We start from the raw sequence: 27,667 nt of genomic DNA on the forward strand, positions 1-27,667 counted from the left end.
TGTGTGTGTGTATTAAAATTCCAGACAGGAGCCGCAGTGGATCAAAGCTCCACACACCCGAGGCAGAACTCTCCTCAGGGAACCAACTGGCTGGTCTGGGATCTGTCCACATCTATTACCTATCTGCCCCCTGATCCCAGAACCCCTGCCAACACCACCCTGGCAGCCCCCTTTCAAACCCCAGCAATGTCAACTTCGCTGCTTGACCACACGTAAGCGTATTAAACAGCGTGAGTGGAGGGTCTGTGTCTGTGTGTCCATGTGTCCGTGTGTGTATGTCTCAGCAGTAAGGTGTGATTTGGGGTGTGTGTATAGTGTTGCTATGTAGCTACCACAAATTAGAGGCAAAATAATTTAAGGGAAATGGCAACAAAACCCCCCCCCCCCAAAAAAAAACTCTTTATACAGAGGAATTCTTCTCAGGCATGAAGACACATCTACCTCTTAGATGTGTTGGGCCTTTGAGTGTTTCTCACTTGTTGTACCGTAGCCGTGTAGCTCTTGCTTTGCTCTGCCCTTTTGCACCTTACTCTGAAAACTCCCCTGAGGCTTCAGTTGAAGAAGTCCCCTCCTCCTCTCTCTCTCCCTCTCTCTCTCTCTCTCGCTTTCTCCCTCCCTCCCTCCCTCCCTCCCTCCCTCCCTCCCTCCCTCCCTCCCTCCCTCCCTCCCTCTTCTCTGCTCAAATCAACAGTCAGACGGGAGCACACACAGCACGCAAACAGAGTGCAGCCCAGGAGCAAGATAGATATCTGAGGGAGGGAGAGAGAGAGAGAGAGCGCGAAAGAGAAGTAACCTCTTCTCTACCCTTACACGCTGAGTTTAGTAGTGTGAGAAGGTTGTATCAAGCAGATGATTCTGACTCAGTGGACTGAATTTCATACCATGGGAGACACAAGCTGAAATAGAAGAGGAAACCAGCACTCACCCTCTGATCTGTAAAGGACCCCTGTTCAAATTGGATTATTGGACTTTCCCCTCTCAATCTTTGGCATGGTGATGTCCTAAATGACCAGCACGTATTGAAGTGGCTGCTTGTTCTGGACCACAGTGGACTTTGAGTTTTTTTTTCTGAGTGTGTGTGAGAGAGTGTGTATGTGTGAGCAGGATCATGTCAGGAGGACGTTTCAATCACCTGTTGAGGGTACTGTGGCAAGGTGAGTTCACGCCTGCTGTCTCTGTCCGTCTGTCTTTCCAACCGTCTGTCTGTCCATCTCTCTTTCCACCTGTCTGTCTGTCTGTCTCTGTCTTTTGACCTGTCTGTCTTTCGACCTGTCTGTCCGTCTGTCTGTCCGTCTGTTTGGCTTTCGACCTGTCTGTCTGTCTGTCTGTCTGTCTGTCTGTCTGTCTGTCTGTCTGTCTGTCTGTCTGTCTGTCTGTCTGTCTGTCTGTCTGTCTGTCTGTCTGTCAGTCAGTCTTTCCACCTGTCTGTCTGTCCGTCGTCTGTCTTTCCACCTGTCTGTCTGTCTGTCTTTTGACCTGTCGGTCTGTATGTCCGTCTGTGTCCTCTGGTTGACCTCGACACCCAGTGACACAACAGTCTTTGTCCACTCACTTTGCATCTGGACAGTAACAGCTTTAACAGCCGAGCCTGACGAAGCTGAAGCCTCATTCTGTTTTCATTATGATTCATTTCTAATAGTTGATTTATATTCATGATGTAAATTATGGTGAATTTTCACTCAAATGTAATATTTTCAGAAGTGGATTTTATAGGCTACATGTATTAATGAATGTGATTTTATTTTGTGAAGATACACTACCGTTCAATAGTTTGGGGTCACTTAGAAATGTCCTTGTTTTGGAAAGAAAAACACTTTTTTTTTACTATTAAAATAACATCAAATTGATCAGAAATACAGTATAGACATTGTTCATGTTGTAAATGTCTATTGTAGCTGGAAACGGCAGATTTTTTATGGAATATCTACATAGGCGTACAGAGGCCCATTATCAGCAACCATCACTCCTGTGTTCCAATGGCACGTTGTGTTAGCTAATCCAAGTTATAATTTTAAAAGGCTAATTGATCATTAGAAAACCCTTTTGCAATTATGTTAGCACAGCTGAAAACTGTTGTCCTGATTAAAGAAGCAATAAAACTGGCCTTCTTTAGACTAGTTGAGTATATGGAGCATCAGCATTTGTGAGTTCGATTACAGGCTCAAAATGGCCAGAAACAAAAACCTTTCTCCTGAAACTCGTCAGTCTATTCTTGTTCTGAGAAATTAAGGCTATTCCACGTGAGAGATTGCCAAGAAACTGAAGCTCTGGCACAACGTTGTGTACTACTCCCTTCACAGAACAGTGCAAACTGGCTCTAACCAGAATAGAAAGAGGAGTGGGAGGCCCTGGTGCACAACTGAGCAAGAGGACAAGTACCTAGTGTCCAGTGTCTAGTTTGAGAAACAGACGCCTCACAAGTCCTCAACTGACAGGTTCATTAAATAGGACCCACAAAACACAAGTCTCAATGTCAATAGTGAAGAGGCGACTCCGGGATGCTAGCCTCTTGTCCTCATGCTCAGTTGTGCACTGGGGCCTCCCACTCCCACAGGATCGGTCCAACCCCCCCCCCACCGCGGGATGGTTGAGCTAACGTAGGCAAATGCGACAGCATTGAAGTTGTAAGTAACAAGAACATTTCCCAGGACATAGCATATCTGATATGGGCAGAAAGCTTAAATTCGTGTAATCTAATTGCACTGTCCAATTTACAGTTGCTATTACAGTGCAAGAACACCATGCTATTGTTCGAAGCGAATTTACAGTTATGAACTTGAAAATGTATGAATAAACCAATTAGGCACATTTGGGCAGTCTTGATACCGCATTTTGAACAGAAATGCAATGGTTCATAAAAAGAAAAATCTGTCTAAAACTTTACACATACACTGCTGCCATCTAGTGGCCAAAATCTCAATTGAATCTAACCTGGAATAGTACATTATGGCCTTTCTCCTGCATTTCAAAGATGATGGTACAAAAATGTTTTCTTTGTATTATCTTTTACCAGATCTAATGTGTTATATTCTTCAACATTAATTTCACATTTCCACAAACTTAAAAGTGTTTCCTTTCAAGAATATGCATATCCTTGCTTCAGGTCCTGAGCTACAGATTTGGGTATGTCATAGGTGAAAATGTAAAAAAAGGGTCCAATCCTTAATTAAGGGGTTGTAGTTACAAGCATTCAATGGTTCACAGCTGCTGATCTGCTTTCAAAAAATGTTGTGAAACTTGTCTGATATGAATTTAAACTCATATAATAAATGACAGCGTTTCTATCCATGTCTATCAGAAAGAACATGGAGTAGACATAACGATAAAGAAATAAGCTGGGTATTTCCTAAAGTACACATTTTAAACAAGCAATGATGCAACTTGATGATGAAAGAAATAACATTTTATAGCAAAGTTACATATTTAAAGTTATATGACCCTAATAAAAAACTGAATCTTGAAATTAGACTAGTCTGACTTCAAAAGGCTCTCATTCTCTCTCCGGAGAGACAAACTGGCGTAGTTAGCCTTGGACCCCTTGAAAAAGCGTTGGTGCGCCCAAACAATGGTTCCCCAGGAGCAGGGAAGCATGGCCCTGGAACTAATGTTGCCATTATGGTAATAGCTGGAATAACAGGACACTACCATTAACTGACCCTACCTCAGGATAGCATTTAGAGTTGATTTTCCTCCTTGGGGAAGCTAAGCATTTTGCCCGTTAGGGCGGGTTAAGATGACAAGCCTGGAGACAGTGGAAGGCATCTGCCCACTCATAATCACCATAATAGAATAGCTGCTCGGGGCCAATAGAATGGTATTTGAAGAGCTGTTTTTCAAGTAGGGGAGACAGGAGCATTTGAGTCCCTTGCCCCAGACACACCAGACACACGCCACAAGCACTTAGCCACAACCCCAGAGGATCTTTTTCATGAGCAACCCACTCATTATTGTTTGTGGATCAAAGATGGTATTCAAGGAACTTCCATTAACTTTCATTAGTGGTTGGACATATATGGTTATCTAAATAGCAACATTGAATTTTTAATTGTCTGCTTTATATAGATTCCTATCCTATATTAATTGTGTGATTTTTGTGTCAATTCGTAAACCTTTTGGAATGAAGGTAAAACAATTGGGGGGAGTGAATAGGCACAGATTGTGCCTATTGCAATAACTTAATTCTGGTGATGAACTTTGTCAGGCAAACAATCCAAGACTACTTCATCAAAAGTTTTCCAGAAAGACAATAGCCTAAGGAATGACTTAAGACTCCTAAGAATCTTCCATATTGATCCAGACTTTTGGGCAACTCTACCTATCTTAATGTTGCAACAACACAGCAACAATGTCAACTTGGCCTATTTACGTAACACCGAATGACCTTACCTCTTTATTAGTTGTACCCCTCTCCCCTCCTCTCGTATTTTATTGGTGAGATGACTGAGAAACACTGTGTTTGAATGAGGCTAAATAGAGTCAAATAGAATATTGTATGTGATAAAAAAAATCATATCATATGAGACAAATGTTTGAGATATGACACTACCCAGCGACTGTAAGAATTTCACCAAACCAAAACAGCGAGGGTTGAAAAGAAAGTCAAACATTTTTACAAGTGAACTATTCCTTTAAGATGAAACCAACCCACTAATCAGCTCAGAGGAATGTCTGTGGGTGAATGTTGGTAGTGTTTGGTGAGAGGAATGTCTGTGGGTGGATATTGGTAGTGTTTGGTGAGAGGAATGTGCAGTGTGGTGTTAGATGAATGGGAGCCAGAGTGAACCACAAAGGAACTGGCATGTCCTAGTGGAAGAACCCCTTCATCCCTTGACGAAATCAACAGGGCCGCTGGATTAAGTCAAGTTTAACTTTTATGAAAAGACAACAATGGGTGGCGATATGACTCGAGAGGGGAGACTCGAGGGGGGAGACTCGAGGGGGGAGACTCGAGGGGGGAGACTCGAGAGGGGAGGCTCTAGGGGGGAGACTCGAGAGGGGAGGCTCGAGGGGGGAGGCTCGAGAGGGGAGGCTCTAGGGGGGAGGCTCTAGAGGGGAGACTCGAGGGGGGAGACTCGAGGGGGGAGACTCGAGGGGGGAGACTCGAGGGGGGATGCTCGAGGGGGGAGGCTCGAGGGGGGAGGCTCGAGAGGGGAGGCTCGAGAGGGGAGGCTCTAGGGGGGAGGCTCGAGGGGGGAGACTCGAGAGGGGAGGCTCTAGGGGGGAGACTCGAGAGGGGAGGCTCGAGGGGGGAGGCTCGAGAGGGGAGGCTCGAGAGGGGAGGCTCGAGGGGGAGGCTCGAGAGGGGAGGCTCTAGGGGGGAGGCTCGAGGGGGGAGACTCGAGAGGGGAGACTCGAGAGGGGAGACTCGAGGGGGGAGGCTCGAGAGGGGAGGCTCTAGGGGGGAGGCTCGAGGGGGGAGACTCGAGAGGGGAGACTCGAGGGGGGAGACTCGAGAGGGGAGACTCGAGTGGGGAGACTCGAGGGGGGAGGCTCGAGAGGGGAGACTCGAGAGGAGACTCGAGAGGGGAACAAATAAAACCAACCCGCTGGCCCCCGTGAAGAAATACCCTTATGAATGGCTGATGCTGAGGATGTCTTTGGGAATGTGAATGGCTGATGCTGAGGATGTCTTTGGGAATGTGAATGGCTGATGCTGAGGATGTCTTTGGGAATGTGAATGGCTGATGCTGAGGATGTCTTTGGGAATGTGAATGGCTGATGCTGAGGATGTCTTTATAGGGCACATCTTTTGACCAGAAGGTGTCCATATGTAATTGGGACATCATTGTAAAGGACAGTGTATTTTCAATAACTTGTTTAATGAAGGAAATACATAAATAAATAAGGAAGTAAAAACTTCTTTATACATACCAATGTGATACAATAAAATGTTACACCAGACATTTGATTAGGCTGTTATATTATGAAATCAGCGCCTGGGAAAGGGAGATGTAATGTAATGAATAGAGCTGACGTTGTTTCCTGATTCTACACGTCAGAGAGGCGTGTTTGTTCCATATGATATATTTCTATCAGTGTGGTGTCCTGCTGAATACATTCATGCATCAATCAATACATGGTGGAAATGTTAGAAGCCTTGTCCCTATTTAATAAAAATTTTTAAATTCAACCTTTATTTAACTAGGCAAGTCAGTTAAGAACCAATTCTTACTTACAATGACGGCCTACCCCGGCCAAACCCGGACGACGCTGAGACAATTGTGTGCCGCCATATGGGACCCTCAATCACAGCCTAATATGAGAAAAAGGGACTATAGTGACTGTAGTGACTCCTCTTGCACTGAGATGCAGTGCCTTAGACCGTTGCACCACTCGGAAGCCTATGAGGAGACCTGAGGATATGTTTTCACCACCAGAACATGGGTGGTGAGATACTTTTTTTTTTCTCCCCAATTTTGTGATGACGATCTTGTCTCATCGCTGAAACTCCACAATGGGCTTAGGAGAGGCGAAGGTCAAGTCATGCATCCTCCGAAACATGACCCACCAAGCCGCGATCCTTAACACCTGCCCGCTTAACCCGGAAGCCAGCCGCACTAATGTGACGGAGGAAACACTGTTCAACTGATGACCGCTGTCAGCTTGCAGGCGCAAGGAGTCGCTAGAGCGTGATGATCCAAGTAAAGCCCCCCCCCCCCCCCTCCCGGCCAAACCTTCCGATAACCTGGACAATGCTGGGCCAATTGTGCGGCGCCTTATGGGACTCCCGGTCATGGCCGGTTGTGACACAGCCTGGGTTCGATCCCAGGCTGTAGTGACGCCGCAACACTGTGATGCAGTGCCTTAGACTGCTGTACAACTCGGGAGGCCCTAGAGATACTTCTCTCTATAAAAGTGTTGCTGCTACTACAGTGCCTTCAGATGAGTATTCATACCCCTTGACTTAATCCACATTGTGTTGTGTTACAGCCGGAATTCAAAAATGGATTAAACTGTTTTTTTTTCTCAACCAACTACACACAATACCCCATAATGACAAAGTAAAAACATGTCTTTAGAATTGTTGTTGGGGTAAATCTAATTTACATAAGTATTCCTTTGGTGGTGATTACAGCTTTGAGTCGTTTTGGGTATGTCTGTATCAGCTTTTGCACATCTGGATTTGGAGATTCTCTCCCATTCCTCCTTGAAGATTTTCTCAAGCTCTGCTAAAACCCCCTAGAGTCAATGTCCACGCCCACGTGGAAATCTCATTAGTAAAATTTAAAAAATCCCCATCAAAATCCATCAGTTTAAGCTAGAGATATCTGTTTTTTGCAAGGTCTGCTTCTCAATCCACCGAATCTGACGTTGTTGCGCTTCCGCATCTGCGGTGAAAGGTACCAGAGCTAGAGCAGTGTTTGTAAGACCATGAGACATCCCGTAAATCGGTCTTCTCACGAAAACGTCTGTAGTGTCAGAACGGTTTGGTGTACTATTATGACCCCTCTATGGAAAGATGAGACTCTCACAAACACGAGGGTGTTCTCCATTTTGCTCTACACACCCCACAACTGTCATGGAACTCATCTGAAGTTGGTACAGCCGATCTGGCAAGTTCTGTCTGTAGAGTCTGAACAGTTTGGGTTATACAGTAAGATGACACCTCTGTGGAGAGGTGAGTTTCTCACGAACATACATGTCACTAGGATGCCCACAAGCCTCACAAGACTAGTTTGAAGGTAGCCTGGTACCAGTTTAAGTTAGACGGGGAGTGGCAGTGAACAGCAATCTTCACAGATATTCAATGGGATTCAAGTCTGGGCTTTGGCTGGGCTACTCGAAGACTTTCACATTCTTGTTCTGAAGCCAATCCAGCGTTGCTTTGGATCATTGTCCTGTTGGTACGTGAATCTTCGCCCCAGTCTAAGGTCACACTCTGAAGCAGGTTCTCATTAAGGATTTGTCTATAATTGGCTCCGTTCATTGGTCCCTCTATCCTTACCAGTCTCCCAGTTCCTGCCGCTGAAAGCATCCCTATAGCATGATGCTGCCACCACCATGCTTCACAGTAGGGATGGTGTTAGATGGGTGATGAGCTGTGCCTGGTATTCTCCAGACGTAGCTCTTTGGATTCAGGAAAAATAGTTACATTTTTGTCTCATCAGACCACAGAATCTTTTGTCTTATGCTCTTATCCCATAACACCTTAAACAACTTCCTATGGGCAGGTGGGACGGTAGCATCCCACCTGGCCAACATCCGGTGAAATTGCAGAGCGCCAAATTCAAAATACAGAAATACTCATAATAAACATTCATAAAATATGCAAGTGTTATACATCGGCTTAAAGATTAACTTCTTGTTAATCCAGCCGGTGTGTCAGATTTCTAAAAGGCATTACGGCGAAAGCATACCATGCAATTATCTGAGGACAGCGCCCCACTTCCAAAAGCATACAAACATTTTACAACCAAGTAAAGGAATTACAAAAGTCAGAAATAGCGATAAAATTAATCACTTACCTTTGATGATCTTCATATGTTTGCCAGTCACAGGAGTCCATGTTACACAATAAATGTTCGTTTTGTTAGATAAAGTCCCTCTTTATGTCCCAAAAACTCAGTTTTGTTGGTGCGTTTTGCTCAGTAATCCACTGGCTCAAAGGCGGTCACGACATGCAGATGAAAACATCCTAATAGTACCTGTAAAGTTCGGCGAAACATGTCAAACGATGTTTATAATTAATCCTCAGGTTGTCTATTGTCTAAATAATTAATCATATTTCAACCGGACAATAGCGTCTTCAATTGAAAAGAAAAACAACGAACGGCGCGCAATCGGTCATGCGCTCAAAACAGCTCTGGTTCATTTAGAGTCCACTGAAAGAATGTTCTCATTCTTCCTCGTTTTTCAGAATACAAGTCTGAAACAATGTCTAAAGACTGTTGACATCTAGTGGAAGCCATAGGAAATGCAATGTGGGTCCTATCCAAATACATACTGTATAGGCATTCAATAGAAAAGTACCCACATCAAAAAAATACCACTTCCTGGATGGATTGTCCTCAGGTTTTCACCTGCCATATCAGTTCTATTATACTCACAGACATTATTTTAACAGTTCTGGAAACTTTAGAGTGTTTTCTATCCAATACTACCATGCATATGCATATCCTAGCTTCTGGGCCTGAGTAACAGGCAGTTTACTTTGGGCACGTTTGTCATCCAAACTTCAGAATACTGCCCCCTACCCAAGAGAGGTTTTAACATGGAAATAGCTGTTCTATCATTCAGCCTACGGTAGCTGCCAATGTGTGGTGTTCAATGTAAGCCTACATTCCATTAGACTTTTGAAAAAAACATGCAGGGCTTGACATTAACCTGTTTATCAGACAAGGAAATGACTGAAAATGTATTGTTGTTTAATGCAAGAAACCACTTTACAAAATAAAATACATTATTATTCCCATACCATTATTACAGAGAATCAGACAAATTATGCTATCCTCTGCCTATTGGCAACTTAGCTTATTCATGCCGGTCTCAAAATACAACAATACAAAAACTATTTACCTGACTCGCTTTTCAAAGATGTTTAGAAATGTACACATTGTGTGCTCTTGTAGGAAGCAATCACTCCCCTATTGCTGACCACAATTTATCTATAACAGGGCAAATAACTCACTAACTACTGTAGCAAAGGATATTAACTAAATGTTCACGTGGCTACAAGCAGCTCTCGCTTTGATCTCAAAACAAGCGCATCTACTCACTACCGCTCATGCTGTAAACACAGTCCAGTTCAAAGTAAATGGCACTGATCCATATATGGCAATGGTCTATTTGCATATAAGCCTACTGCAGCTCTAATTGTTTATGCCGCACCGGTCTGTGTAGAATACGGGCTGAGTCGTGCATGTCAATGCAATAGAATCCTACTCCGATGCGTTCTGCCTACAACAAAATCTCTTGCAAAGAAATTGGATACACCTGAGCTCAAGTTGGAGTGTCATAGCAAAGGGGTGTGGATACTTATGTAAATGAAAAATCTACAAACATGTTTTCACTTTGTCATTATCGGGTATTGTGTGTAGATGGGTGAGAAAATAAATATATTTCATCCATTTTGAATTCAGGCTGTAACACAACGCAATGTGGAATAAGCCAAGGGGTATGAATACTTTCTGAAAGCACTCCATATCCCTGATCCTTGCTGTGGAAGCCAACACAGCACAGTCTCTGAAAAAGCAGCTGTGCTTGATGGGACCGGAGCCAACTCAACCTGCAGGACAGATTGTATCTGCACTGTACCACTCACACGATGACGGACGCCCACACACACTGAAGCATGCATCCCATACATTTTTTTCTCTCAGTGGTTAGTTTATAAGGTACATCCATCTACTACCGGGTCGGACCTCCCTTTGCCTCCAGAACAGCCTAAATGATTTGGGGCATGGAAACGTTGCTCACTTGGTATCAAGGGACCTGATGTGTGCCGGGTAAACATTCCCCATACCATTACATCACCGCCATAAGCCTGTACCGTTGACACCAGGCGTACGGCAAATCCTGACTCTGCCATCAGTATACCACGCTCAAAGTTGCTTAGGTTACTCGTTTTGTCCGTTCTAATGTTTAATTGAACAGTAACTGAACTGAATGCTTCAATGCTTCAACCTAGCTAATGCTTCAACCTAGCTAATTTCTGATTTATACGAAATTGTTTGACTATAGAGGTAGCAAAACTGTACTTCAAATCTATGATACTCCCCCACTTAACATACTGCTTGACTAGTTGGGCCCAAGCTTGTTGTACAACATACAAAAAACATTCAGTCTGTCTACAAGCAGGCTCTCAAAGTGCTTGATAGGAAGCCCAATAGCCATCATCACTGTTACATCGTCAGAAAACATGAGCTCCTGAGTTGGAAAAATCTAGGCAAGACTCAAGATCCTAAATGGCCTGGCTCCCCCTCCACTCAGTACTTTTGTTTACCAGAAAACCCAAACATATGGCAGCAGATCCACAAGGTCTGCCATGAGAGGTGACTGTATAGTTCCCTTAAGGAAAAGCACCTTTAGTCAATCTGCTTTCTCTGTGAGAGTTTCCCATGTTTGGAATACACTGCCATCAGACACACACAACTACAGCACCTATCACACCTTGACAAAAAACAATAAGACATGGACAAAGGCCAATCAGACTTGTGAACATAATCCCTAGCTGTGTATTGTCTCTTTCCATGTTATATGTTGTCTGTAGCTTGTGTGGAAACGCTTTGTTGCTTTTATGTATTTTGTTTTGTTACTTTTTGTGCTATTGCTCTGTCTGCGTGCTATGTGTTGCTTGTCCTATGTTGCTCTGCATGTGCTCACTGCTCATTGATTGTCTGTATTGTTATTGTAACTGTTTTTAATAACCTGCCCAGGGACTGTGGTTGAAAATTAGCCGGCTGGCTAAAACCGGTACTTTTACTGAAACGTTGATTAATGTGCACTGTCCCTGTAAAAATAAAAAAATAAACTCAAACTCAAACTCTGCCTGCTTTATACAGCAAGCCACAGCCACCGGACTCACTGTCTGTAGAAGTGAACAGGGTGGTACATACATTTTCGGATGCATTTAGCATACTGTACAGTACCAGTCAAAAGTTTGGACACACTTACTGCAGCAGAGGTAAAACTGGGTCTTCCATTCCTGTGGTGGTCTTCATGAGAGCCAGTTTCATCATAGTTCTTGATGGTTTTTGCAACTGCACCTGAAGAAACTTTCAAAGTTCTTGAAATTTTCCAGAATGACTGACCTTCATGTCTCAAAGTAATGATGGACTGTCGTTTCTCTTTGCTTATTTGAGATGTTCTTGCCATAATATGGACTTGGTCTTTTACCAAATAGGGCTAAATTCTGTATACCACCGCCTACCTTGCCACAACACAACTGATTGTCTCAAACGCATTAAGAAGGAAAGAGATTCCACAAATTAACAAGGCACACCTAATTGAAATGCATTCCAGGTGACTACCTCATGAAGCTGGTTGAGAGAATGCCAAGATTGTGCAAAGCTGTCATCACGGCAAAGGGTGGCTACTTTGAAGAATCTCAAATCTAAAATATATTTAGAATTGTTTAACACTTTTTTGGTTACTACATGATTCCATATGTGTTATTTCATTGTTTTCATGTCTTCACTATTATTCTACAATGTAAAAATAGTAAAAATAAAGAAAAACCCTTAAATGAGTATGTGTGTCCAAACTTCTGACTGGTACTGTATATTGTGGTATATATACATTCGAAATGCATTCCGTAAGATATGTTGGAATGTGTTTCAAATGTATTAAATATTATTTATTTTTTAAATACTTTATTCATCCTATTTTTATATATTTCACATGTATCAATTTTCGTTTATCTAAAAGTATATTTAATTATTTAAAACATTTATGACACACACACACACACACACACACACACACACACACACACACACACACACACACACACACACACACACACACACACACACACACACACACACACACACTCTACTCCCCCCAGTAATCAGGGAACTGGGAGTCTCATTACACCAGATGAAGAAGCTTTCCTTCTTCTCCTTCCGACCAACTCCACCTCATCAGGCCCGGACACACACAAAAAATGAAAAGAAACCACGAAAGCAAGAGAGAAAAAAGAAAGAATCTGAAATCCATCCAAAAAACAGGAGGCATAAACATGGCTTTTTCATCAAGGGAGAGCTAACCAGGAGGAGATGGGCATGGCATGTGTTAGCTCCACACAATAGCCATGTAGCAGTGTATGGAGCTATTCAGGGTTTTGTCATCAAGCATTGGAGCAGTGAGAGAAGAAGAGGGAGAATCAGTGAGAGAAGCAGTGAAAGAAGAAGAGAGAACTACAGAACAGTAGCCACAGGCTCTGGGACGCAGTCGAGTCTGACAGGCTGGCTGGCTTAATGATTGACTGACTGGCTGGCTGATTAGCTGACTGGTTGGCCTACTGATTAGCTGACTGACTGGCTGGCTGATTAGCTGACTGACAGACTGACTGACTGGCTGGCTGATTAGCTGACCGGCTGGCTGATTAGCTGACTGGCTGGCTGATTAGCTGACCGGCTGGCTGATTAGCTGACTGGCTGGCTGGCTGATTAGCTGACTGACTGACTGACTGACTGGCTGGCTGGCTGATTAGCTGACTGACTGGCTGGCTTGCTGATTAACTGACTGACTGGCTGGCTGGCTGATTAGCTGACTGACTGGCTTGCTGGCTGATTAGCTGACTGGCTGATTAGCTGGCTGGCTGATTTGCTGACTGGCTGGCTGGCTGGCTGATTGGCTGACTGACTGGCTGATTAGTTGTCTGACTGGCTGGCTTACTGACTGCCTGGATCCTCATGTGTGCATTGCATTGGACAGTTCCAAATAGAGAGGTACACAAAAAAGGATTTGTGCTCGGGCCCCGGTGGAAATTGTACTTTTAATATTACGTGTTTACTTTTCCATTATTTATCTATAGTCTTTCTCTCGGCATTGTTGGGAAGGAATAGGGTGCAAGCATTTCACTGTTAGTCCACACCTGCTGTTTACTAAGTGTGTGACAAATACAATTTGATTTGATTTGAAGGAGACATGATATGGAGAGGCTCTTGTCCTCCAGCAGTGGAGGAGACCTGAGGTGGAGGAGCGCGAGCTGCAAAACCCTAATCACAAACACAAACAAACAAATAAGAGCCCGGAGGTCCATCATAAATGGCATCCCTTCTCTAAATCAATGTCTGCGGTGTGTGTGAATGATCATGCGATGGAATATCCAGGCAGGTAGATGACTTTGGCCAGGTTTCAGACATACCTGTCTGTCCGGGTGGCAGTGGTAGGGCCGGGCCGGTGTCCCAAATGGAGCCCTGTTCCTTTTAAACTGCACTACTTTTGACTAATGAGCCCTGTTCAAAAAAATGGAATAGGATGTCATTTGGGATGCATCCTGGGGGTTAGACCACACACGATTCCCTGCACTGCCCCCTGGTGGGTCTAACTGTGACCACATATTGGTCACACACTGCAGGTGAGGCCATTGATGAGCAGATGCTCAGCGGCAGTACAGTGGCACCCTCCATAGGTTACAGACAGGACTGTGTACAAGTCTTTTGTAGACAAGTCTTTGGGCGCGTCCCTCTTCCCAGGCGTTGCTGACGCATGCCAGATCTTACAATGCAGATAGGTATTTTAAAGGTGGAATGTGCAGAAATCCCTCCGCCATTTCCTGGTTGCTAAAATTCTAATAGTTTGTCTAATTTCAGTTTATATCACAAAAAAAGCAATGTAGAGAATCGTTGTACCATCTAAACCGCTGTGAAATATATTTTCCATAACTACAGATATTGTATTTTCCGTTGTTTGAAGCTGGTGTACAAAACCAAAAGTAAAAGATGCAAAAACGAAACTTAAGAACGGGAAGCATAGAAATCTTAGACTTGCTTTCAATGAGAATGACGTATCTATAACTCACATTTCTATGTGAATTTGGTTGGTTCACCCCAAAAAAGTGACATATTGCAGCTTTAAGTATCATCTAACCAGATCATATGTTATAGCAATCTGTCAGTCGATGACACAGTCAATGACATGGCATGCAACGTCTGAGCAACCTTACTCTGGTGGTCAGCCAGAAATTACATCAAATGGATGGGTCTGAAGAAATGTAACCATTCTCAAATTCATGGACCTCAGAGCTTTGGATACAAAGAGTGAACATCCTGAATCTAAATGATAGATTTAACCATGTTTTGAGGCTATGCATTGTTTGTTTACAATTACAATGTTTACTAACAAAGGAGTAAAACAAGCTTATATTTTGGGTGATGATGGGATACGACAGTTGAACTACACTAATGAGGCATCTATAAGTTATTTTCTTCAAGAATCAATGGGTATATCATACATTTAAAAGTAGAAAAATGAATGTAGCAATTGCAGATTGGCCCTTTAAGGTACAATCTGCATTATGTACAGCTGTTTCAACTAAAGGGAAAATCTGGGATTGGTACATCTATTTTTTGGGACTTAAAAGTTAATTCTATATAGCCATAAATTCCTAAGGAATATAAGTTCTAAATACCTCATGACATTAGAAGTCCAATAGTCTCAGATCATAACCCAAAGTATGTTGTGAACAAACGATGTATAGTTTCAAAACATTTTTATTACTTTAATGCTCATCTCATGGACTATCAGTCCTTGCATCCATAGCTCCAAATTAAAAGTGGTTACTTTTGTCCCCATTCTTCATAGCAAACCAAGTGGTAGGGCTGCTGATTGAATAACAAAATGGCCACAGGTGAATAATCAGTGGAAATTATTGAATTACTCTAACAATAGATTACGGAAAACTACTAGGTTGCCTTATCTAAGTCTAAAGTCAAGCTATGATACTCTTTTGTTAAATGCACCATATGTCCCATTGGCATGAGATCCATGGAAGGAGAGAAACAGAATGACATCTCTATAGAAAACTTTGGCAAAACGGCCCAAATATCACACCCTAAAAGATTCTTCATAGTCATATCTCATAAGGCTTGTGCATTTCCTGGAGTTTGGTGAGTAACTGTTTGGCAATTCACATTTTCTCTACTAATGCAAAACAGACCTGTCAAATGACCAAAGAGGAACAAATTAATTCATCCTGATTAGTATTTCAGCAAATCCCTCTCTCGGGAACAAAATGCGTCAGTTTGACGGTGACGCTCGCCAATAACAGAGACACGGAGAATAAATAAATACATCTTTTGGAAAATTGCAAACATGTTTTTCTGCTTTGGACAATTATTTTGTATATTAACAAATGTACTTTAATCTCAATTAAAAAAAGTGTCTCTAGACAAATCTGGGTAGTGCCTCCACAAACCACACAAACAGAACACGGTGCTGAGTAGAGAGAGTATCTGACTGAGTGTCAGACAGTGCTTATAAGGCAGCTGCAACGGCACGCAGAAACCATTCCAACATCTAAGGAACAAACATCCCCAGGCTGACTTTAAGAAGTAGACTAAAAATCTAGTAGAATGCCTTGGGGCGACTCGGGCGGCCCTCTCTCCTCTCTCCTCGTCACCCTAAACCCTTGATGAGCTATACATGAGTGAAATGTAATTTAACCAGATGCTTTCGAGCCAGAGCCTTCACATTGACACTTCCACAACCAACTCCCACTTCAACCTCGGCCTCAACTGGTGACGTCCCCTCGCAAACAGCAGAAGGTCGGGGAGCAAAGTGAGCTGTATCAGAGACAAACATGGGACGGGGCGACGAGCTTCCTGGAGCCGACCCAGATAACATCCATAAAGCTGTCCACAGGGTCATGACGAAGCCCACCAACCCCCGGTCCTGAGGGGACAGACTAAGAGACAGGCTGATTGAAGACACAGAGACTGACTGATTGAAGTGACAAGCCAACCCTAGAAGCTATTGCCTAGGTGCATGTGGCCAGGGTCTGATTCAAATCGATATGTGCTTTGTAATGGAGGGAGAACAGACACAGAGACAGGGACACAACACAGGGACAGAGAAAGAGGTAAAGACAGAGAAAGAGGGAGACAGAGAAAGAGATGGAGAGGGAGACAGACAGTGAGAGAAAGAGCGAGAGTGAAAGAGAGAGCGAGAGAGGGAGAGAGAGAGAGAGAGAGAGAGAGAGAAGGACTAAGCAACGGAAAGAAAGACACAGACCAAAAGGAGACATAGAAGAAGAAAGAGAGGGAGAGCATGGTGGGTGATGGAGAGCAGGGTGGGTGAGGGAGAGCAGGGTGGGTGATGGAGAGCAGGGTGGGTGAGGGAGAGCAGGGTGGGTGAGGGAGAGCATGGTGGGTGATGGAGAGCAGGGTGGGTGAGGGAGAGCAGGGTGGGTGATGGAGAGCAGCGTGGGTGAGGGAGAGCAGGGTGGGTGAGGGAGAGCAGCGTGGGTGAGGGAGAGCAGGGTGGGTGAGGGAGAGCAGGGTGGGTGATGGAGAGCAGGGTGGGTGAGGGAGAGCAGGGTGGGTGAGGGAGAGCAGGGTGGGTGATGGAGAGCAGGGTAGGTGAGGGAGAGCAGGGTGGGTGATGTAGAGCAGGGTGGGTGAGGGAGAGCAGGGTGAGTGAGGGAGAGCAGGGTGGGTGAGGGAGAGCAGGGTGGGTGATGGAGAGCAGGGTGGGTGAGGGAGAGCAGGGTGGGTGAGGGAGAGCATGGTGGGTGATGGAGAGCAGGGTGGGTGAGGGAGAGCAGGGTGGGTGAGGGAGAATAAGTGGGTGAGGGAGAGCAGGGTGGGTGAGGGAGAGCAGGGTGGGTGAGGGAGAGCAGGGTGGGTGAGGGAGAGCAGGGTGGGTGAGGGAGAGCAGCGTGGGTGAGGGAGAGCAGGGTGGGTGAGGGAGAGCAGGGTGGGTGATGGAGAGCAGGGTGGGTGAGGGAGAGCAGGGTGGGTGAGGGAGAGCAGGGTGGGTGATGGAGAGCAGGGTGGGTGAGGGAGAGCAGGGTGGGTGATGTAGAGCAGGGTGGGTGAGGGAGAGCAGGGTGAGTGAGGGAGAGCAGGGTGGGTGAGGGAGAGCAGGGTGGGTGATGGAGAGCAGGGTGGGTGAGGGAGAGCAGGGTGGGTGAGGGAGAGCAGGGTGGGTGATGGAGAGCAGGGTGGGTGAGGGAGAGCAGGGTGGGTGAGGGAGAATAAGTGGGTGTCTGTGGGGACTCATCCCTTTGCTGTTTCAACATTTAACTGGGGAGATTGAAACCGGAGCCATAGTGTCTCTCTCAAATAGCCATCCTCCTGCTGGATCCCGGTCCATCTCCTGCTGGATCCCGATCCATCCTCCTGCTGGATCCCGGTCCATCTCCTGCTGGATCCCGATCCATCCTCCTGCTGGATCCCGGTCCATCTCCTGCTGGATCCCGATCCATCCTCCTGCTGGATCCCGGTCCATCCTCCTGCTGGATCCCGGTCCATCTCCTGCTGGATCCCGATCCATCCTCCTGCTGGATCCCGGTCCATCCTCCTGCTGGATCCCGGTCCATCTCCTGCTGGATCCCGATCCATCCTCCTGCTGGATCCCGGTCCATCCTCCTGCTGGATCCCGGTCCATCTCCTGCTGGATCCCGATCCATCCTCCTGCTGGATCCCGGTCCATCCTCCTGCTGGATCCCGGTCCATCTCCTGCTGGATCCCGGTCCATCCTCCTGCTGGATCCCGGTCCATCTCCTGCTGGATCCCGGTCCATTTTCCTGCTGGATCCCGGTCCATCCTCCTGCTGGATCCCGGTCCATCTCCTGCTGGATCCAGGTCCATTTTCCTGCTGGATCCCGGTCCATCCTCCTGCTGGATCCCGGTCCATCCTCCTGCTGGATCCCGCTCCATCCTTCTGCTGGATCCCGGTCCATCTCCTGCTGGATCCCGGTCCCTCATCCTGCTGGATCCCGGTCCATCTCCTCACACTCGTAGCATTTGGGTTCAATCCAAAAATCTACTAGGGCACGGTTGTCTTGGTCTCGGCTAAAATTATATGGATGTGGGCCTTGCCCCAGCAAAAGCCAGTCTATACACATAAACAAGTACGTAACAATATGTGGGTATACAGTAGCAGTCAACAGAAAGATAGAGATTGCAGATGTGCATGCTTCGGATCCGTTATGCTGATAAATTAGAGAAAAATGTATTGCTTTTGGTATGAGTCAATGCACCATGCTAATGTTTGTCGGAGTGTGTGTGTGTGTGTGTGCGTGTGTGTGTGTGTGTGTGTGTGTGTGTGTGTGTGTGTGTGTGTGTGTGTGTGTGTGTGTGTGTGTGTGTGTGTGTGTGTGTGTGTGTGTGTGTGTGTGTGTGTGTGTGTGTGTGCGTGCGTGTGCGTATACACGTGCGTGTGTGTGTGTGTGTGTGTGTGTGTGTGTGTAAATTGGAGTTAGAGGCCAGGTGTTGGCTGATTGAAGTGACAAGCTAACCCTAGAAGCTATCCTCTTGGTGCATGTGGCCAGGGTCTGATTCAAATCAATATATGGCCTATAATGGAGCCCATCACATCTCATTACATGGAAAATTATAGAAATGTGAACCCTTAAACTGCTTCCAGTCAACCCGAATCTTGTTCGCAGCTGAAACAGGGGCAGACTAGGACCAGAAATCAGCATTTCCAACACACCGACCCAGTGTTTTCCTATAGGCCTACATTATAAGCCAAGTAAGACGGGCCCACTGGGCTAAAAATGTACCAGTCTGTCTGGCATTTGCCTGAAATGCCAGATGGCCAGTCAGGCCCTGACCTGAAAATCTCAGGGAGTGAATAATTTCCATTGGCTATTAATTGTTCTGTGTGTCACCCCCCGATTTTGGATGGATGAGGTTGATAATCATCATCTAATTTTGTGTTTCTGTTTCGTGTAATGAAAAGTACTCATGGATCGTTGATGTTATGTTTGAGATCTAAATTAGTTACAACAGATCCGAACTGTGGTTATCTGATTGAAATAGTGATAACCGGGAGTGTTCTTGTTTTCTTGGTTCTAGCTGTGCTTGTGTCAGGGAGCAAGCTCTGGGAGGTACCCACAGCCCCCTTAGGATTTTCCTCCAACCATACAACCAGCCTGGAATGGGAGCCACAGTGTCAGTATCACCACTTGCAGGATGGCGTCAGAATCACAGCCGACATTCCCCCAAAACTGGAGGGCAACTGGGTGTCAACCAGGCAAGTTCTCTCCATTGTTCAAAGAAAGGCTCTGAATATTCACTTTTTTCTAATATATCAGGTTCAGACAGTGTTGGGGAAGCTACTCTGAAAATATAGTTTACCAAGGTACCAATTCCTTCACACTGGAAGAAGTTAAGCTAAACTAAAGCTACCCATAAGAAAAATATAATTTACTTAACTAAAGTTACTTTGAAAAAGTAGTTCACTACATCCAAACTACTTGGTGATACATTATCATATCTAAATCAGAAATGTCATAGACTTACGGAAGTCCAGACAGGAAATGAATATTTAAAAAAATCCTGCTTTATGTTGGGATCAAAACTTATTCATCTCATGATCATGACTATGGGGTGGTACATTCCATGCTAACATCATGCTAGTTGGAGTTCATTATCAGTTTATAAGTAGAGAATGTTAGCATGCTAAATGTCCTTTACCTTGAGCTAAGAGTTGGTGGGTATTTAAGCCCTGAACGATGGCTGACAGGCAACCTTGTCTCCCAACCTGTGTGCCACCCACAAGACCACTTGGCTAGTCTTGTGAGCGAGCGAGCTAGATAGTTAGCTAGATAGCTTGTTATCTATGCTTGTTGTTAGCTTGCATAACTGGCATGTGTATAATTGTAAGGGACACTTAAAATGTTTTATGGATAATATTTAAATGTACAGAGTGGGTGAGCTCCATTCCTGACAGGCTGATTTAGATTCAATAGCAGCCTCAGAGGCCGATAAGCCAGGATGCTGCCTTGTAGGCTGTCTGCAAGGTGCCTACAAGGCAGCATCCTGATTTATCAGCCTCTGAGGCTGCTATTGAATCTGATCAGCCTGTCAGGAATGGAGCTCATCCACTCTGTACATTTAAATATTATCTATAAAACATGAAGGGTGCCTTATAATTATATACATCAGTTAATTATATACATCAAATGCTCTCATTTGTTGACTTCTTTAACTGTAAAAGCCTTGGTTTCAATCATGTTAACATTAGACGCTTACTCCCTAAGTTTGTTTTACTCACTGCTTTAGCACACTCTGCCAACCCGGATGTCTTAGCCGTGTCTGAATCTTGGCTCAGGAAAACCACCAAAAACCCTGAAATCTCCATCGCTAACTATAACATTTTCCGCCAAGATAGAACTGCCAAAGGGGGCGGTGTTGCAATCTACTGCAAAGATAGCCTGCAGAGTTCTGTATTACTATCCAAGTCTGTACCCAAACAATTCAAGCTTCTACTTCTAAAAATTCACCTTTCCAGAAACAAGTCTTTCACTGTTGCCGCTTGCTATAGACCTCCCTCTGCCCCCAGCTGCGCACTCGATACCATATGTGAATTGATTGCCCCCCATCTATCTTCTGAACTCGTGCTACTAGGTGACCTAAACTGGGACATGCTTAACACCCCGGCCATCCTATAATTTAAGCTTGATGCCCTCAATCTCACACAAATGATCAATGAACCTACCAGGTACCACCCCAAATCCGTAAACACGGGCACCCTCATAGATGTCACCCTAACTAACACGCCCTCCCAATACACCTCTGCTGTTTTCAATCAAGATCTCAGCGATCACTGCCTCATTGCCTGCATCCGTAATGGGTCTGCGACCAAACGACCACCCCTCATCACTGTCAAACGCTCCCTAAAACACTTCTGTGAGCAGAACTTTCTAATCGACCTGGCCGGGGTATCCTGGAATGACATTGACCTCACCCCGTCAGTAGATGATGCCTGGCTATTCTTTAAAAGTGCCTTCCTCACCATCTTAAATAAGCATGCCCCACTCAAAAAATGTTGAACTAGGAATAGATATAGTCCTTGGTTCACTCCAGACCTGTCTGCCCTTGACCAGCACAAAAATATCTTGTGGCGTTTTGCATTAGCATCGAATAGCCCCCGTGATATGCAACTTTTCAGGGAAGTTAGGAACAAATATACACAGGCAGTTAGAAAAGCTAAGGCCAGCTTTTTCAAACAGAAATTTGCATCCTGTAGTACTAACTCAAAAAAGTTCTGGGACACTGTAAAGTCCATGGAGAATAAGAGCACCTCCTCCCAGCTGCACACTGCTCTGAGGCTAGGAAACATTGTTACCACCGATAAATCCACTATAATTGAGAATTTCAATTAGAATTTCTCTATGGCTGGCCATGCTTTCCACCTGGCTACCCCTACCCAGGTCAACTGCCCGGCACCCTCCACAGAAACCCGCCAATGCCCCCACCATTTCTCCTTCACCCAAATCCAGATAACTGATGTTCTGAAAGAGCTGCGAAATCTGGACCCATACAAATCAGCCGGGCTAGACAATCTGGACCCTCTCTTTCTAAAATTATCTGCCGAAATTGTTGCAACCCCTATTACTAGCCTGTTCAACCTCTCTTTCGTATCGTCTGAGATTCCCAAAGATCGGAAATCTGCCGTAGTCATCCCCCTCTTCAAAGGGGGTGACACTCTAGACCCAAACTGCTACAGACCTATATCTATCCTACCCTGTCTTTCTAAGGTCTTCGAAAGCCAAGTTAACAAACAGATTACCGACCATTTCGAATCCCACCGTACCTTCTCCGCTATGCAATCTGGTTTCAGAGCTGGTCATGGGTGCACCTCAGCCACGCTCCTGGTCCTAAATGACATCATAACCGCCATCGATAAGAGACATTACTGTGCAGCCGTATTCATCGACCTGGCCAAGGCTTTCGACTCTGTCAATCACCACATTCTTATTGGCAGACTCGACAGCCTTGCCTGGTTTACCAACTACTTCTCTGATAGAGTTCAGTGTGTCAAATCGGAGGGCCTGTTGTCCGGACCTCTGGCAGTCTCTATGGGTGTGCCACAGGGTTCAATTCTCAAGCCGACTCTCTTCTCTGTATACATCAATGATGTTGCTCTTGCTGCTGGTAATTCTCTGATCCACCTCTACGCAGACGACACCATTCTGTATACTTCTGGCCCCTCTTTGGACACTGTGTTAACTAACCTCCAGACGAGCTTCAATGCCATACAACTCTCCTTCCGTGGCCTCCAACTGCTCTTAAACGCAAGTAAAACTAAATGCATGCTATTCAATCGATCACTGCCCGCACCTGCTTGCCCGTCCAGCATCACTACTCTGGACGGCTCTGACTTAGAATACGTGGACAAATACCTGGGTGTCTGGTTAGACTGTAAACTCTCCTTCCAGACTCACATTAAGCATCTCCAATCCAAAATTAAATCTAGAATCGCAACAAAGCAGCCTTCCCTCATGCTGCCAAACATACCCTCGTAAAACTGACCATCCTACCGATCCTCGACTTCGGTGATGTCATCTGTAAAATAACCTCCAACACTCTCCTCAACAAACTGGATGCAGTCTATCACAGTGCCATCCGTTCTGTCACCAAAGCCCCATACACTACCCACCATTGCATCCTGTACGCTCTCGTTGGTTGGCCCTCGCTTCATACTCGTCGCCAAACCCACTGGCTACAGGTTATCTACAAGTCTCTGCTAGGTAAAGCCCCGCCTTATCTCAGCTCACTGGTCACCATAGCAGCACCCACTCGTAGCACACGCTCCAGCAGGTATATCTCACTGGTCACCCCCAAAGCCAATTCCTCCTTTGGTCGTCTTTCCTTCCAGTTCTCTGCTGCCAATGACTGGAACGAACTGCAAAAATCTCTGAAGCTGGAGACTCATATCTCCCTCACTAGCTTTAAGCACCAGCTGTCAGAGCAGCTCACAGATCACTGCACCTGTACATAGCCCATTTGTAAACAGCCCATCTATCTACCTACCTCATCCCCATACTGTATTTATTTATTTATCTTGTTCCTTTGCACCCCAGTATCTCTACTTGCACATTCATCTTCTGCACATCTACCATTCCAGTGTTTAATTGCTATATTGTAATTACTTCGCCACTATGGCCTATTTATTGCCTTAACTTACCTCCTTTGCACTCACTGTATATAGACTTTTTGTTTTCTTTTGTTCTACTGTATTATTGACTGTATGTTTTGTTTATTCCATGTGTAACTCTGAGTTGTTGTAAGTGTCGAATTGCTATGCTTTATCTTGGCCAGGTCGCAGTTGCAAATGATAACTTGTTCTCAACTAGCCTACTTGGTTAAATAAAGGTGAAATAAATAAAATAAAAATAAAAAATGCAAGCTAATAACCAGCATAGATAACAAGCTAGCTTGCTACAGTAGTCAGCTAGCTAACAACACTACCTAGCTAACCTGCTAGCTCACAAGACTAACCAAGTTAGCTGCGTTGTTCCTTGAATGCGATTGGCTGTGGTTTTGGGGGCGGCACGGAGCCTGGGACACAGGGCGCCCTAACAAATTAATGGATAATGCGTGATACTTTTGATTATTGCTTGATAATGAGAAAATTATTTTGTGATCTCGACAAAACATCTCATAAGATAGACAAGTTGTGATCTCGACATAATGAGGGAACTATTTTTTTTATTCATATGTCCTCTCTGGACTTCCGTATAGACTACAAATTGCAAAAACACATCACTGTGGAGACAGACGTTGTTAACAGAAGGTGTAATTAGGCATATTAAACACAAACAAATGTGTTTCAAGTGAGAATTAGGCAGGTCTGATGCTGAAAAAGAAAGGAAATTCTTTCCTACTTCACCCATATTTTCTCTTCTTTTTGCAAAAAAAGTAATGTGTAGTTCCAGTAGTTATCTACACCACTACATGGTAAAACAGTAGTGTGTAGTTCCAGTAGTTAGCTACACCGCTACATGGTAAAACAGTACTGTGTAGTTCCAGTAGTTAGCTACACCGCTACATGTTAAAACAGTAGTGTGTAGTTCCAGTAGTTAGCTACACCGCTACATTGTAAAACAGTAGTGTGTAGTTCCTGTAGTTAGCTACACCGCTACATGGTAAAACAGTAATTAACTACTGAAAACACTATCAAGAGTTGAATTTAGTTCAAGTACCACCAAGCTACTGCAACATTTTAAATTACTAGTTGAACTACATGTAGTTCACTATTCCCCAACACTGGCTTCAAGTCATGTAACATGTCCTGGTTAACCAAATGTAATGATAAATAGGGAAGCTCTTCTATAGGCCTTCTTTGGATTTGTGAAGGTGCTGCTCGGTCTTGGTGTCCTCCCAGGTGATTCAGACATCATTGTTTGCGCAACAATTCCATATAGTGAATTGATATATCAATCATGTATCCATCCATCTATCATTTTAGTAATTCATTCATTCATTTATCCATCATTTTGGTAATGCATTCATTCATTTATCCATCATTTTGGTAATTAATTAATTCATTTATCCATCATTTTGGTAATTAATTAATTCATTTATCCATCATTTTGGTAATTCATTCATTCATTTATCCATCATTTTGGTAATTCATTCATCCAGCCATCCATAATTTTAGTAATTAATTAATCCATCCATCCATCCATAATTTTATTCACCCATACATCCATCGTTTCGTTCAATAATTTCATTTCAGCCATCTGTCTTCAATCTCTTCATCCTGTGTAGATGTGAAGTTCGGCCTGGTCCTGAGTTTCTGACCCGGTCCTACACCTTCTACCCGAGCCACCTGTTCAAGGCACTGCAGCACTATTACACTGACAGCGGGTGCGAGGAGCCCACCTACTCTCTAGTGGTACGGGGCAAGCTCCGTCTGCGCCAGGCGTCCTGGATCACCCGGGGTGCCACCGAGACAGAGCACCACCTTCACAAAGTGGGCATCGTCATCCACAGCCAAGGCGCCATGCCCCGGCCGCCCGCCCGTCTACCCTCTGTGTGTGTGGGCCTCACCCTGGGCGGCATGGTGCCCGGGCGCCTGTATGAGCTGTACAACGCCCAGGCAGGGAGGGACTGTCTGGGTGCCCTGGGGTTCTCGATGATGGAACTGGGCTTGGTGAGAGTGGAGACCCAGCATAAGCCCCATGGAGGTCTGGTTCAGGAGCTCTTCCTTGGTGATGTGCACACGGACTGGACAAAGAGGACGTACTATCAACCAACGGGTTACCAGCAACCATTGCAGAACGCTATGGTGAAAATATGAACACTCCATTAAGATACTGTAAAGTTTACTCCAATTAGGGGAGGGGGTGGTAGGGTTAGGGAATAATAATAAAGGAAAAAAAAAATATATATATATGCTGTGTTTGGATAGATATATGTGATATATTTCATCAATCTATCTGATATATTAAAGCTGATCTGCCCCCCCCATACATTTTTTTTTAAAGTATCCTGTACATGTAGATCAAGGCAGGGATTTTAATTAAATGGTGTCTCAGGACATTATAAAGAAATGTAGTCATTCTCTCTCCATCCATTCTTCATCTGATGCTGAACGCCTTCCATGGTGATAAACTAACTAACTCAAGCATAAAACTATGTCCAAATATCCAAACGAGCATACTATTTAGTATGTCTGGTCAATACATAGCTTCGTATTAAGTAGCGTGCCATTTTGGATGACAGTTATATTGTATAATCCTAACCATTACCATTCCATATCTATTTCCACCAGCACCACATCCACCCCTGCCCGGCGTGCGCCCTGGTCTTCCGGGCCTCGGAACAACGCCCCCCGGTGTTGCCCCGTGTCCCTGCGTCGGCTCCTCCATCTCTGCACGGCCGCTGGGTGAGCCAACGCTGTGAAGTCCGGCCTGCCGTCCTCTTCCTCACCCGAGACTTCACCTTCCGCCCAGATGAGCACTCCTGGGAAGGCTTCTACCATCACTACTCGGATCCCTCCTGCAGCCAGCCCACCTTCACCCTGCAGGCCTCGGGCCACTATGCTCAGGGAGACCCCTCGGCCAAAGTGGCGGGAGGCACCGAGTTCGTCTTCAAGGTGACCCGGGTCAGTGTCACCATCCTTGAGGGGGCCACGGCCAGGGTGCTCAACGAGACCCGGCCGGGAAGCTGCGGGAAGGTGGGGGGCTGGGAGGTGGGGGTGGAGCAAGACATTACCCCCACGGATGGGTGTACCGTCTTGGGGATTAAGCTGCCCCACAAGGAGTACGAGCTGTTCAAGACAGAGATGGACCATCGATGGCGCCCTCTGCTGTTCATCGGGGAGAGGCCAACGGATGGCTCCAGCCCCGACCGTCCCCAAAAGAGGCCCACGTCTTACCAGGCCCCCATGGTGCATTGTGGCGAGGAGGACACCCCCACGTCGTATCACCACACCAACCAGCTCAAGCTAGCAGCTAGTGGAGCCAAGAACCTACCATGGCAACCAAGCTTTGTCCTAGTCCTGGTCTCTTTACTGTTGCTTTGGTACGATGGCGGAACTGCTCACAGTGTATGAGGAAGCTCCATGTACTCCTCCTCAATATCAAGATAACGGCAGACCAAATAAAAGATGGCTTTTCAGGAGAGAATGATTTGTAAAGGATGGTACTCTATGTTCAGCAACCTGAATAAGTCAATCATATGACAATGACATCAGCATTGTTGATGCCCTTGACATTGTGCAAAAGGAAACTGAAGAACATTCAACAAGTGTCAACAACTGTCATTTCAATGGTATTCCAGTGAACAAAATGTATAAGAAAACTGTACATACACTGACTGTGTATACAAGTTGCATATCTATCATATTATATACAGTACGTATCACTTTGTTTTCTTTTAAACTAGAGATGCCTTTTGGCAAATGCTTAAGACCCATAAGAGCTCCTTTCTCTAAAGATTTATTTTCCCTTCAAATTACATAAGGCAGTATATTTTCAAACAAAACAAAGGACAATACTGACCAATAAATTCAATGCACAAGCAACCGACATTCAAATGGACTTCAGATTGTGTAAATCAGGAACTGGATACCAAAGAGGAAACGCAAATGTGTGTCTCATCAACAGGTCCTAATCTAATGTGTTCATTTTTGATTGGAGGAAAACCCCACCTGACAAGTGCACTAATTGGACACTAGTTTACAATGCTATCCTACAAACCATACTTATTGTCATTGTTAAATGAATTGTTATATTAAAAGGGAAGATATGCTGCAATTA

At 45.0% G+C, this 27,667-nt stretch overlaps 1 protein-coding gene across 1 annotated transcript; it reads left to right on the top strand.

The window, feature by feature from the left end:
* Positions 1-696: 696 nt before the first annotated feature.
* LOC106583687 (protein APCDD1-like) lies at positions 697-27,667 on the top strand. Its single transcript, XM_014168182.3, has 4 exons — positions 697-1,154; positions 19,470-19,647; positions 25,173-25,692; positions 26,179-27,667. The coding sequence occupies exons 1-4, from the start codon at positions 1,109-1,111 to the stop codon at positions 26,959-26,961; spliced, it is 1,527 nt and encodes a 508-aa protein (XP_014023657.1). The 5' UTR covers positions 697-1,108; the 3' UTR covers positions 26,962-27,667.

The sequence above is a fragment of the Salmo salar genome, chromosome 22, assembly GCF_965601325.2.
Source record: "Salmo salar chromosome 22, fSalSal1, whole genome shotgun sequence".
Lineage (NCBI taxonomy): Eukaryota > Metazoa > Chordata > Actinopteri > Salmoniformes > Salmonidae > Salmo > Salmo salar.

What these genes read in the sequence shown, in the direction of transcription:
- LOC106583687 (XM_014168182.3), top strand. Translation starts at nt 1,109, where the DNA reads ATGTCAGGAGGACGTTTCAATCACCTGTTGAGGGTACTGTGGCAAG. An exon ending in GTTGAGGGTACTGTGGCAAG is followed by an intron (nt 1,155 to 19,469) that starts GTGAGTTCACGC and finishes TCTTGGTTCTAG; the next exon opens with CTGTGCTTGTGTCAGGGAGC. An exon ending in AACCATTGCAGAACGCTATG is followed by an intron (nt 25,693 to 26,178) that starts GTGAAAATATGA and finishes TATTTCCACCAG; the next exon opens with CACCACATCCACCCCTGCCC.